Here is a 13,737-nt window from a genome sequence, read left to right as displayed (position 1 = left end):
TGAGATGTATCCAAACTGGAGCTTTTAAGAATAATGCTGCAATGAACATGAATGTACATGCCTTTTGGAGAGCATTTATATATGCATTTCTGTTAGGTAGTGATCTAGGAATGGAATTGTTGGTTTATAAAACATACAGTTAAGTGCTTTTCAAATCCATTGTACCATTTTACACTCCCTTCAGTGTAGGACATTCAGGGTTGTCTTTTTCTCCCCTTGTAGTCTTTCTGGTGGGTGCTTACTATTATCACATTATGGTTTTTGTTTGCTTTTATTTGATGAATGATCATATCAAGCACCTTTTCTGATGTTAGTGGATATTCTCTCTTCGGAAGTATCTATTCAGATCTTTTTGTGCTCTTTAAAAAGTCAGATAGTCTTTTTCTTACTGAGTTGTAAGGAGTCCTTTGTATATTCCTCTTCTAAAGTCTTTGTCACTTATGTGTATGGCCAGTATCTTTTCCCATCTGTGATTTGCCTTTTCCCTCTTTATGGTATCTTCCATAAATTAATAAAGTTCAGTTTACCAATGTTTTTCTTTTATGATTGATAATTCCTCCTCCCCCTCTTCCTCCTCATATTTACTTCTAAAGATTTTGTTTTGACTTTCATATTTGTGTCTAAAATCCTATTTGGAATTAACTTTTATGTATGTTGTGAGGTGTGGGTCTAGATTCAAACTCAGATTAGAATAATCTGCAAGTATTGTACATTTTCCTTTCTCTAAATGGCATTTATGTAATTGTACTGGTTTAAGGTTTTGATGAACTTGATTTTAGGGTAAAATGTGGTGACCGGGAAGCCTTTTAATTAGACTCACATATGAATGTTGGGAGTAAAGGATGGGGGATAATTGATGCACCAGTTGCCTCTTGTGATAGCTTTTTGGCAGTAACAATTTTAGGTACTGCTCTTGTTTTGGTTTGGATAATGGAAAAAAAAAAAAAGAAATAAAGGAAAACCTGTAACCTGTGAAAATGTTGGCCAGAATCAGAATTTTTATTATAGATTTAAAATTCTTTTTTTTTTTAATTAAAGTATGTTCAGTGTTATTTTACATTTTGAGAGAGTAATTTCGGTGTATCTTTTATATAATTGATTTATACAAGTCATATCCATGATTTCAGTATTTTCTGTGGAAAGCCCATAATTAAACAAGCTTTATAATGGTTCTGTTTAGTCATATCTTATTTTCAGTCATTGAGACCATCTCACTGAATGGACTAAGACTAATAGCTATCCTTTTCTTGTCAGATGAAGAAATAAAAGTTAAAAGGGTTAAATTTTCTTTCGTACTGATTAGAATTTGGAATTCCAAGGCTAGAAGCCGCAAATCTTAATTTTAAGTTTTCAGGGTGCTGACTCTTGACTCGTATCTACTATACATACTTTGCAATCATCTTTGTTGAGACCTTTGAGAATCCTCAGATATTTAGTACCAAAATGATGTCTTCTAGAGGAACTATACGTTTTATGTGCATTGCTTCACAGTACATGTTATTTTCATGTTATTTTTATGTTTTCTCACCTCATGCAGGTACTGAGTATGTGAAGACAGGTAGAGAACAACTAATCTAGGTTGAGAGATGGGTATTTAGCATTGGGCCAGGCTCACTCATTAGTAGGTAGAATACTCCCTTATGCCCACTAGCCCATGACATTTAATTTTTTTAAAACAGTGTTATTTAGACATATATTACACATCATAAAATTTACCTATTTCAGCTATACAATTTAGTGATTTTCATTAACTTTAGCCGAGTGGTGCAACGTCACCACAAATCAGTTTTAGAACATTTTATTCCTCTAATAGCAGCCTCCTGCCCATTACAGTTAATCCGTGTTACTACCCCTCAGCAACAAGTTACTTATTTTCTCTATAAATATGCTTTTTCTAGAAACTTCATATAAATGGAAACATACAGTGTGTGGTCTTTTTTATATCTGGCTTCTTTCAGTGAGTATAATGTTTTTTTTTTGTTTTTTTTTTTTTAACGTTTATTTATTTTTGAGACAGAGACAGAGCATGAACAGGGGAGGGGCAGAGAGAGAGGGAGACACAGAATCTGAAACGGGCTCCAGGCTCTGAGCTGTCAGCACAGAGCCCAACGTGGGGCTCGAACTCACGGATTGTGAGATCATGACCTGAGCCGAAGTCTGACGCTTAACCGACTGAGTCACCCAGGCGCCCCGAATGTTTTTGAGGTTTATCCATGTTGTCCCGTTTCTAGTACTTTGTTCCTTTTTATTTTCCAGTAGTATCCATTGAATGGGTATACTACATTTCCTTTGTCCATTAACCAGCATTTAGGTTTTGATGACATTTAAATTTAAAATCATGCTTCTATAAAATTGTAAATTTCTTTGGCCATAATGTGGTAATTTGTTAATGATTAGATTCTTCCTTGCCAAGGCATATAGTAGTTTATACTTGCAACAGGTTCCTTGAATTAGAATTGTAGTTTGAAATTCAATCTTGATATGTTTTAAAATTACAGAAGTACAGCTAATCAGATCTCTTCTGCACGTTACTTCCTAAATAGAGAATCTGACACGTTAGTCTCTTTAATCATATGTTCTAAGTTTTACTTGAAAAAAAATTTTTTTAATGTTTATTTATTTCTGAGACAGAGAGAGACAGAGCATGAATGGGGGAAGGGCAGAGAGAGAGGGGGACACAGAATCTGAAGCAGGCTCCAGGCTCCAAGCTGTCAGCACAGAGCCCGACGGGGAGCTCGAACTCACAGACCGTGAGATCGTGACCTGAGCTGAAGTTGGACGCTCAACCGACTCAGCCACCCAGGCACCCCGAAAAAAAAAATTAATGTTTATTTTGGAGAGAGAGAGAGAGCGAGCGAGCGAGCACGAGTGGAGGAGGGGCAGAGACAGAGAGGGAGACACAGAATCCGAAACAGGCTCCAGGCTCCGAGCTGTCAGCACAGAGCCTGATGTGGGGCTTGAACTGGTGAGATCATGACCTGAGCTGGAGTTGAACCCTTAACTGACTGAGCCACCCAGGCGCCAGCTAAGTTTACTTTTAATAGTCAGCATTTTTGCTCTTAAGCTCAAGTGTGTTGTTAGTATATTGGCACTTTTAAAATACATTTTTCTGTATTAACTAAAAACCTTTAAGCAGTTGGAAACTACACAGTAATTGTTTATCTAGGCTTGACTTTGCCATATATCATACATGGTTACAAAGAATTACTTTCTAAACCTAGTCAGGGAATTAAATTGGAGGAAGTTTTACAATAAACTGTCACTGGGTAGAAATGTCTAATTTTGTTTAAATAGTTCCATTTTGAAAACAAAAAAAAAAGAATGTGTGTGTATTCATATATATCATATACATACATGTATATATCTGTATAACATACATACACACACACATCCCATTACATAGAGATAATCGCATAGGCATTAATGATAGAGAAGCCATGTTTGAATCCCTTTTAACTACTTACTCATTTGATCTCAAGTAATTTAGGTTCACCGAACCCAAACTTTTTTCTGTAGAATGGGTTGTTGGTATGGCACCTGACACATTGTAAAATGAGGCATGCCTAGTATGATGCCTGGCACATTGGAAGTACTTACTAAATATTTGTTCCTTTCCATTGATTTTGAGCCTCATATTATGGTACAGATGATGATGCTACATTTAAAAAATAAATGAATTATTATGATTTCTGTAATGAATGTAGTTAAAAGTCATTGTCTCTGTTGACATTAGTGAGGTGGGAAGGCAAAAATTTTAATTTGGCTTAGATAGTTTTTTTCCCCTTTTTTATAAAGGTCATTTATGTTGTTAATGTAGTTATTTGTATGCCTTCTAACATTTCCTTGTGTTTTTCTAGTGTTCACAGATGAGAGAATTCAGAAATGAGTCGAAACTGTATATTTTAGAGTAATTTCAGGTGCCTTTGACTTTGGGATTGTTGACTTTTAAACAAGGAAAAGATGCTTTCAGTAGGGGATATAAAAACTAATCACTTGCTTCTTATGGATAGAAAATAGAATAAAATTAAATGACCTAACATACAGAAATATTTGCAAATATCTTCTCCCATTCAGTAGGTTGCCTTTTAGTTTTGTTGATTTGTTTCCTTTGCTGTGCAGTAGTATTGGCAAGGGTGTGGAGAAAAAAGAACCCCCGTGTACTGTGGGTGGAAATGCAAACTGGTGCAGCCACTCTGGAAAAACAGTATGGAGGATCCTCAGAAAGTTAAAAATAGAACTACCCTATGATCCAGTAATTACACTGCTGGGTGTTTACCTAAAAAGTACAAAAACACTAATTCAAAGGGATACACGCGCCTCTATGTTTATTGCAGCATTATTTAGGTAGTCAAATTATGGAAGCAGCCCAAGTGTCCATCGATTGATAAAAGGATGAAGTAGGGTGTGTGTATATATATGTATATATACATATATACATCGTTGAATTGTTGAATCACTATTTTGTACACCTGAAACTACAATAACACTGTTAACCATACTGGAATTAAAATAAAAGGTTCATATCCATATCGAAAGAAGTTGCACATCTAAATACCGAAGCCTAAGTTTATACCTATTCTATTTCTACATATGGGAATAGCATCACAATAAAAATAATTAAGACACTTGGGATAAGGGGCTGCAAGAATTCCTTTTCTTCAAAGAGGGATCAGAGCACTATTAAAGTTTGAGAAACATCACTCTATAAAGTCAATGATGGAAGGGACTATATCATATTTACTCTTCTATTCTCAGGTCCTAATTCAGTGCCTGGCACATAGGAGATAGTAAATATTTTTTGAATTACGGAATGCTTCTCATGTGTAAATAGATGCACCGTTGGAGTTGTGCTTCAGTTTTTTAGGGCATGCTTCAGGAGGCATCCTGCATCCTGCCTCCATTGATAGGCAATGAGTCTATCAAAATCTGTTGACTTAAGAAAGAGTTTTGCCTTTTTTCTCACCTTCGCAATCCTGATCCTAATATTTTCAAAAAATAGAAATAATTATTCATTTAAAAAATGTGCCAGTATGAAGCAACACTTAAATGTAATTTTTCTCTGAACTTAGAGCACAGAAGCTTCCATTCCAACTTAGACTAACCAATAGGTAAAACTTGTGCATATTAAAAACTTGAGAGACCTAATGTATATTTATATCATATACTTATGCATGTCTTTTTTTTAAATTTTGACATATGGTTTACCTTTGAACAACATTGGTTTTATCACTACAGATCCCCTTATATGTGGATTTTTTATAGTATAGTACTGTAAATATGTTTTCTCTTTTTTATAACTTAATTAACATTTACTTTAGCTGCTTGTTTGTAAGAATACAGTGTATAATACAGATAATGTACAAAGTATTTGTTAATAGACTATTTATAGTCTCAGTCAGGCTTCCAGTCAACAGTAGGCCATTAGTAGTTAACTATTGGGGGAGTTAAAAGTTATTGGCGGATTTTCAGCTGCGTGGGGGGTCAGGGGCATTAACCCCAGGGTTTTTCAAGGGTCACCTGTAATTTTAAATTTATAGAAATGTTGCAGAAATTGTACACTGGTCCCATACGCCTTTCACTCAGTGTCTCCCAGAGTTAACAATACGTACGGTTACCAAAAATGAGACGCTACCTTTGGCTCAGTATTATTAACTAACCTATAGATATTATTCACATATCACTAGTTATTTCACAAATGTCTCCATCCTGTTCCAGAATCCATTCCAGAGTTTCACATTGTATTTAGTTGTCATTCTCTTTCGTCTTCTGCATTCTATGACAGTTCCTCTGTGGTTGCTTATTTTCATGAACTTGACACCTTGGAAGGATACTGGTCAGTTATTTTGTAGAATGTTACTAGTGTGGGCTTGTATGATGTTTTTTTTTTCATGATTAGATTGAGGTCATGTGTTTCTGGCAAGAATAATATGCTCTTCTCAGTATCAAGGAGTACATGATATTCATCTCTTATTACTGTATTGTTAATATTGACTGCTTGGGTAAGGTATCGGCTAGGTTGCTTCACTATCACGGTACTATTTTTCTATTGATAATTAATAAGCATTTTTAGGAAGATACTTTGAGACTATGCAAATATTCTCCTTCTCTTCAAAATTGTACCTCCTAACTAAGCTTAGAACCCATTGATGTTACTTACTGTGGTATTCCTGTTACCCCTAATACTTCTCCATTTATTATTTGGAATTCTTCTCTGAGGAAGAGTAATCCCTTTCTCCTATTTGTATTTGTTTGTTGTTTTAAACATTTTTTTTAAGTTTACTTACTTATTTTGAGAAAGAGACAGCGCGAGTGAGGGGGAGAGAGAGAGAGAATCCCAAGCAGGCTCTGCGCTGCGAGTGCAGAGCCTGACATGGGGCTTGAACTTGGGAAACTGTGAGATCGTGTCCTGAGCTGAAACCTAGAGCTGGATGCTTAACCTACCCAGCCACCCAGGTGCCCCTCTCCTATTTGTTTTCTCATTCAGTAATTTACATGTAAGTATGGACTCATAGACTTTTTTTTTTCCTCTTAGTATTTGGTTTAAAATTCAGTACTATGGTCATTTTTATAGTTGCTTAAACTTTACAGCTTTGGTTATTGGGAGCTTTTTCTAGTTGGTTCCTATGCCCTTTGACATGCCTTTCTTGAGCACTTGTTTACTTTCTGGTACCACAAGATACTCTAGTCTCATGTTGTTTTTCTCTGTCTCAGCCTTTTAATCAGTTGCTGCTCTAAGAAACCTTGGTTCTTTTTAATAGAGAATGTTGTTTAGAAACTAACATCTCAGCGCTATGTGTGCTGTTGGGATGTTCTTGTTCCTCAGCCTTCTCATTGAACATAGTTAGGAAATATATTTATAGTAATCCATACATATGTGTGTGTCTGTATACTTGTACTTATGTGTATGTATGTGTTTATCTGTTTTAAAAGCCATACTTAATATGGATGCCTCTAACTCCTGTTTAATACCATAGCATTGTTCCTTGCTTTTCCTTTTCCTTACTTGTAAGTTCTTTTGTTTTGAAAATAATAAATCTGATAATTATATATATTTAATTTTTTCTTCAACTCTAGTATACTCATAAAGTAACACAATTGCTAATCTTGTGAGAAATGAAACAACTAACTAGAGTATGGGATTTATATACAGTTCTTTTCTCTTTAGCTTTAAGAGTATCCAGTCAAATACTGTTTTCCAAAGTAGGTGTATATGATTGATTTGTAATACAGTGAGCTTTGTTTTTTAAAGTTTATATTTCATTTCAGAACCCCCCACCCCATCCTGGTTGATTTTTAAAAAATACTTAAAATTCATTTTTGGGTTGTATATTTCTATGGGTTTTGGCAAAAGCCTAGTTTTGTTTCCATCACCACATTCATGAGAGAGAACACTTCAGTCACCCCTTATGCTTACATTTTAGAAGAAAACATTAAAAGTTGTTTGGTACTTGAAATGCATAAGAAAATTTTACCAGTGGATTTGACTCTGTTTGGTTTGAATCATCACATTAAGAGAGAAACTTGTTTGAGTAATCAAACGGTTAGGATATTAAAAGAGAATAGGAGGGAGACTTCTTAATGGCACCATCATTTGTTATTCGTTGTGGTGCCAGAACATGGATTTGTTTTTTTCAGATTTTAAAGGACTGAGATTTTTCACAGTGTAAATTGAAACTTTTTAAAGAGAAATAATTCACAAAGTATAATCAAATACTTTAATTAATTATTTGAGAGAGACAGAGCACATGTGAGTGAGGGGCAGAGAGACAAGCGGGGCTCACCTGATGCGGGGCTCATCATCACCCAGTGTGGGCACGAGATCACCCGATGTGGGACTTGAATGCACGAACCGTGAAATCATGACCTGAGCCAAAGTCAGATGCTTAATGACTGAGCCACCCAAGTGCCCTCAAATACATACTTTTAAAATATTACTTTGCTAGTGCTCACCCTGTAAGCAAAATGAACATAATTTAGAAGTGATAAAATCTTATCCTAGTGCTGTTTTAATTTGAATCAGTATGGAAAGGGGTTTATTACATATATTTTCATGTCTTCTATAAAATTGTGTTCGTGAATAGATGACAGATAAAGGTCATGAGGTAACTAGGAACATGGAACAGGTATGCAGAATTGTAGACAATTGTTCAGTTTTGCTAGCAAATCGCAGTGCAAATTAGAACAATGAGATACCGTTTTTACTTATTAAGTTAGTAGAGAGAATATGAATGAAAATGAGTACCCTAATCTGGTAAAGGTGTGGTGACACTCACTCAAGCACATGAATGCATTGCAGGCAGCATTAGCAGTCCACACTGATACCCTGCTTTTAAGCACAGTAGGAACAAAAATACCAATGTAGTTGACCCTTGAAAAATGCAGGACTTAGGGGTGGCGACTCCCATGCAGTTGAAAATCCAAGTATCACTTTAAAGTCCCCAGAACTTAACTACTAATAGCCTTCCTTTGCCCTAAAGCCTTACAATGACATCAGCAATTAACACATATTTTGTATGTTGTATTAAATACTGTTTTTTCACAATAATATGTTAACTTGTTTTCTTTTTCAGTATTTCTAAGTTACACAGGTTTTTCAAATTGTCTCAAACAAATCTCCAAAAAATTTCCTATATACTTATTTGTTTATATTTATATATTTATATTATTTACATTTATATTTCTCTTTGAGAGATACATATATCTCCTTTGAGATATAAACCCCCTTGAGAGTGGGGTTGCAAGTGAATGAGGGGCAGAGAGAATCCCACAAGGGGCAGAGAGAGAAGCAGGGCTCCCCCCGAAGTGGGGCTCGTGGGTTTTGTTTTGTTTTGTTTTGTTTTTTAACTGGAAGTAGGGCTTGTGCTCACCCAGAGCAGGGCTCGGAGTTCATCTGATGTGGGACTTGAACTCACCAACAGTGAAATCATGACCTGAGCTGAAGATGAATGCTTAATGCCTGAGCCACCCAGGCACCTGTCGTGCATGTTTATGGAAAAAAGTTCATATCTCATTGGACCCACACACTTGAAAACGTGTGTTGTAGAGGGTCAACTGTGGTTAGTCTATCAGGCTGATGTACCCTGATGGAACTGATGCGTATTTTCTCCTAAAAAAGTATTTTCCTGATTATTTGCAGTAGGAAAACTACATAAAATTGGAATTTTACTTTTTTCCAGGCATGACTGTGTAAAAGTTATATGTTGACATTGGTGTTGAATGTGACTGTGTACCCTAAAATCTGTAGCACCGTGACTGTCAAATTATAGAATCTGAATAGTCAGAAAAAGGGAAGATTTATATTTGCTTGATTCTGAAAGAGTAACTACCCAGTAACTAAAAGCGTACTTTAAAAAAGGAATTTGGGGCACCTGGGTGGCTTAGTTGGTTAGGTGTCTGACTCAGAGTTCATGAGTTTGAGCCCCATGTGGGGCTCTGTGCTGACAGCGTGGGGCCTGGAGCCTACTTTGGATTCTGCGTGTGTCTCTCTCTCTGCCCCTCCCCTACTCGCGCTGTCTCAAAAATAAGTAAACATTAAATAATAAAAAAGAATCCACTTTAGCCAAGTTATTATACATTTTTTGTATAATTTTTAAAGGGTGGATGTAACTTACTTAGTCTCTGTCAGTAAGAAGCTTCATATTATCTGAAAGATGGAAGCACTGGGAAATATGAATAACAGGCTTGTTTACCTGCTTCTTTTCTTTAACATGTGTTTTGATGGAATGAAAGTGTATGTGGAATGTCTGTTAATGTAGGTGGATGTTTGTGGAAAGTGAGTGCCATATTTAACCTTTCAAGTCTTGAAGGCTTAAAAAAATTTTTGTAACTATATACATCCTGACAAAAGATATTTTAGAATATATGGATACATTTTTCTTAGCTGATTATGATGTTGTGACAGAATCCAGTTGTGAAACTATGAGGGACAGCTACCCATATCCACCATTCAGAGAGTAGTTATTCTTGACAAGTTGAATTATATTTCCATACTCTCTTTTAGGCATATTTAGCAGAACTAGATTTGTAACTCCTAAAAGGTCAATAAACAACCTGTATTTAGTATTTGACTTGATCTTTTTCTTTTTCTTTTCTTTTTTTTTTTTTTTTGGCAGGTTGGGCGGGGGGAATTATGTTTTCAAATTATGTGATTTAAAGAATGCATTGATTGATATTTTGGGGAGGCAAATCTCCGTGGATCTCTCATATTTCTGCACATCTGAACCCAGGCATTAGCTGGACTGTCTTTTCAAGGATATTGTTGTACAAACAGCCTTGAAAGATAGTAAATTGATTTTAATTTAGATTTCTTTTTTTTTTTAACGTTTATTTATTTTTGACACAGAGAGAGACAGAGAATGAATGGGGGAGGGTCAGAGAGAAGGAGACACAGAATCTGAAATAGGCTCGAGGCTCTGAGCTGTCAGCACAGAGCCCGATGTGGGGCTCGAACTCACGGACCGTGAGATCATGACCTGAGCCGCAGTCGGATGCTCAACTGACTGAGCCACCCAGGTGCCCCTGATTTAGATTTCTTTAGAAATCTAGACTTAGGAAAGTTTCAGGACAGATTTATTTCCTGTTCAGGATAATAAAGATCATTTTTATCTCTAGAGCAGAGGTTGGGCATGTTTGCCAGCAGTACCTTTCAAAGATTGGGTTTCTTAACCTTAGAGTTCTTCAGCTCTCTCATAAACCCGCTAAATGATCATCTATCCGGGCTGTTCCACACCAGCCCCATGAGACTTGGGTGACAACATGGAGCTCATGGTGCCTTTTGTACCATGAGAATGGATTAACAAGTATGATGTATGTGTGTTTATAAAATGCAGTCACTTATATGTTGAATTAAAAATATATATATATTTGAAATCATAGAAACAGTAGGGACAGAAAAGTCGTTGTCAGGAGCAGGCCCATAAAAGGGTGGTGGTGGAGGGGGACAAGGAAACTTGATAAAAGGTTACAAACTTTTAGGTATAAGGTGAATAAGGTCTGAGGATCTAATGTATAACATGGTGACTATAGAACTTAAGTGTTCTCGCCCACCCCGCCCCCCACCATAAATAAAGGAAAGAAAAAAAGGTATTCTGTGTGAGGTGATGAATATGTCAGTTAACTAGATGGAAGGAATCTTTTCACAGTGTATATGTATATCCATTCATCATGTTGTATACTTTAAATATCTTACAGTTTGGTCACTTATACTTTAGTAAAGCTGGAAAACAAAAAAACCTTGCCAGAGAAAAAAAGTATATTTCTGACTCAGGATACTTGTTTTTGCCAGCACGCTTGAAACTGGCTTGCTTCTTTGATAACTGAAAAAGTGGAAGTAGAACAAAATCTTCTACTTTTCAAATTTATTTAATGTCATGATAGATAACGTATTGGTGTAAAGATGTGATTGTTTTTAACAACAAAAAATAGAGTAACGTTATTATAGAATTATTGTAGAATAGAATTAGATTATTATAGAATCTAATTGTTATAGAATTATTATTAGAGAATTTAAAAGGAACGTGTGTCTGTGGGAGTGTCTCGGTAGCCCAGTCGGTTAAGCGTCTGGACCCTTGATTTTGGCTCAGGTCACGCTCTCACTGATGAGATCAAGCCCCGCGTCGGGATCTGCACTGACAGCGCTCAGCCTGCTTGGGATTCTCTCCCTCTCTGCCCCTTCCCCCTTGGGTTGTGCGTTCTCTCTTTCTCTTCCTCTCAAGATAAATAAATAAAAAATAATAATAAGAGGAAGGTGTGTGTGTGTGTGTGTGTGTGTGTGTGTGTGTGTGTGTTGAGAAAAATATACTAAAACGCCCTAGGAACCTGCAGACAATCTGCTGTTTTTTAGACCAGTTCTTTTTGCCCTCATTAGTGTATTAAGACTTTGCTTGATTGCTAGTTGGAGGTTCTGTCTTTACATAGAGGGTCACAGTCCCTATAAATAAAATGCTTTATTTTAAAATTATTTCAGAAGAATTTACAGATGTTAAATTGACTCACTGAGTGTTAGGGTAAACAATTGAAGATTTTAAATCATATTAAATATATGACAATTTTTATAAGACAAACACTAGTATATTATGCTTAACATGGAAACAGCCTCACTTTATTCCTCAGAATTCAAAGTAAGAAAAGTTCGTGTAAGTCCTTCTGCTCAGTTTTTAGCTGTTTTGTGTGTATTGATGAAGCAGAGCAGTGTCTTCTAAAATTTTATTTAACTTTCAGTTTAGCAAGAGTATTATTTTTATGGAAATATATTCATGTTCTATCTGCACGTGGAATTAAAGGCCTACAGACAAATATAATCAAATCCAAATAATTAGCCTGTTTTGAGATTAGGATGAATTTCAGCTGGTACTTTTTTGGTAAGGTAAAATTTTGTTGTCTTTTTTTTTTTAAGTAACATTATCCCAGTAATTAGTTATAATATTTCTTTTTTGTCATTGTCACTCTGCCATTGTGCATTTACCTGAATGTTGTGTCCAACTACTAACTAAGCATGATGCTCTTTGAGCAAGTTACTGCCCCTGCTTCCCTTTTCTCTTCCATTTCTGTTATCTTTTTTCTCCCTCAGGTAGGTGCAGAGCAGTTCAGCAAGTCTTTTACCCTAACTCAGGGTAAGATGCCTGCCTCTCCTCTCTCTTTCTCCTCCTTTCTTAAAAGTTTTATTGGGTTATCGTTGATATACAAAACACTGAACACCCTTGATATATATATTGATGGCTTCAACATATGTATACATCTGTGATTCCGTTACCACAATCAAAATACCAAACACATGCATCACCTTCGAAAATTGCCTTGTGTTCTTTGCGTGCGTGCGTGCGTGTGTGTATGTGGTGGTGTGAACACTTAACATGAGATCTGTCCTCTTTAGCATATTTTAAAGGTCATGGTACTCAGTTGTTAACTATAGATACTATGTGGTCCAGTAGATCTCAGGAACTTACTCACCTTGCTTAACTGAAACTTTATACCCATTGAGCAACAATTGTCCATTTCTTCCTCCCCTAACCCCTGACAACCACTGTTTTTTCTCTGCTTCTAGGAGTTTGACTATTTTGGGAACCTCATACAAGTGGAATCATGCCATATTTATTCTTACATGACTGGCTTATTTCACTTGGCGTAATACCCCATATTTTTATCCATGTTGTTGCAAATAGCAGGATTTCCTTCTTTTTTTAACATTGGACATCCTTTTTCAGAGCCTTCCTATATTTGCTTTTTATGTAATGGACAGCATGTTTTTCTGTATTTAGTGGTCGATTAGGGAAAAGCATGTGTGTTTTATCTTTGTGGAAGTGGTAGTCTGTTTTACTTTTTATGTCTGTTTTATAAACCTTTGCAATCTTTAGGGAAAATAAAATGAAATATTTTATGCATATACAGTCAATTAATAATAGATATCTTCACCAAAAGAAAAACTTTCACCAGAAATTAATTTGGGGTAAGGTAGAATCTCATGCAATTCAGTATATATGAAATACATAGTGGAGGACTTTAACCCTGTGTAAATTTAAATTCCTGTGTTTAATTGCAGAATCTTTTAGCTGAAAAAGTAGAACAGCTGATGGAATGGAGTTCCAGGCGCTCAATCTTCCGAATGAATGGCGATAAATTCCGAAAATTTATAAAGGCACCACCTCGAAACTATTCTATGATCGTTATGTTCACTGCTCTTCAGCCTCAACGGCAGTGTTCTGTGTGCAGGTAATTTATGTGTTCTAAAAAATTTTAAAA

General features: G+C 35.9%; 1 protein-coding gene across 6 annotated transcripts in view; it reads left to right on the top strand.

Annotated features, from left to right (window-relative positions):
• Positions 1-13,737, top strand: part of TUSC3 (tumor suppressor candidate 3) — a 283,032-nt gene that overhangs the window by 91,432 nt on the left and 177,863 nt on the right. For all 6 annotated transcript variants that reach the window (XM_019466760.2, XM_019466756.2, XM_019466758.2 and 3 more), the window contains exon 2: positions 13,538-13,707. In XM_019466760.2, the coding sequence (XP_019322305.1) occupies positions 13,538-13,707 (170 nt within the window). The remainder of the gene's footprint in view (positions 1-13,537; positions 13,708-13,737) is intronic.

Source organism: Panthera pardus, unplaced genomic scaffold, assembly GCF_024362965.1.
Source record: "Panthera pardus isolate Hobbes unplaced genomic scaffold, ASM2436296v1 HiC_scaffold_13, whole genome shotgun sequence".
NCBI lineage: Eukaryota > Metazoa > Chordata > Mammalia > Carnivora > Felidae > Panthera > Panthera pardus.
The sequence above is the reverse complement of the archived record's forward strand: the minus strand, read 5'-3'. Positions and strand labels throughout refer to the sequence as shown.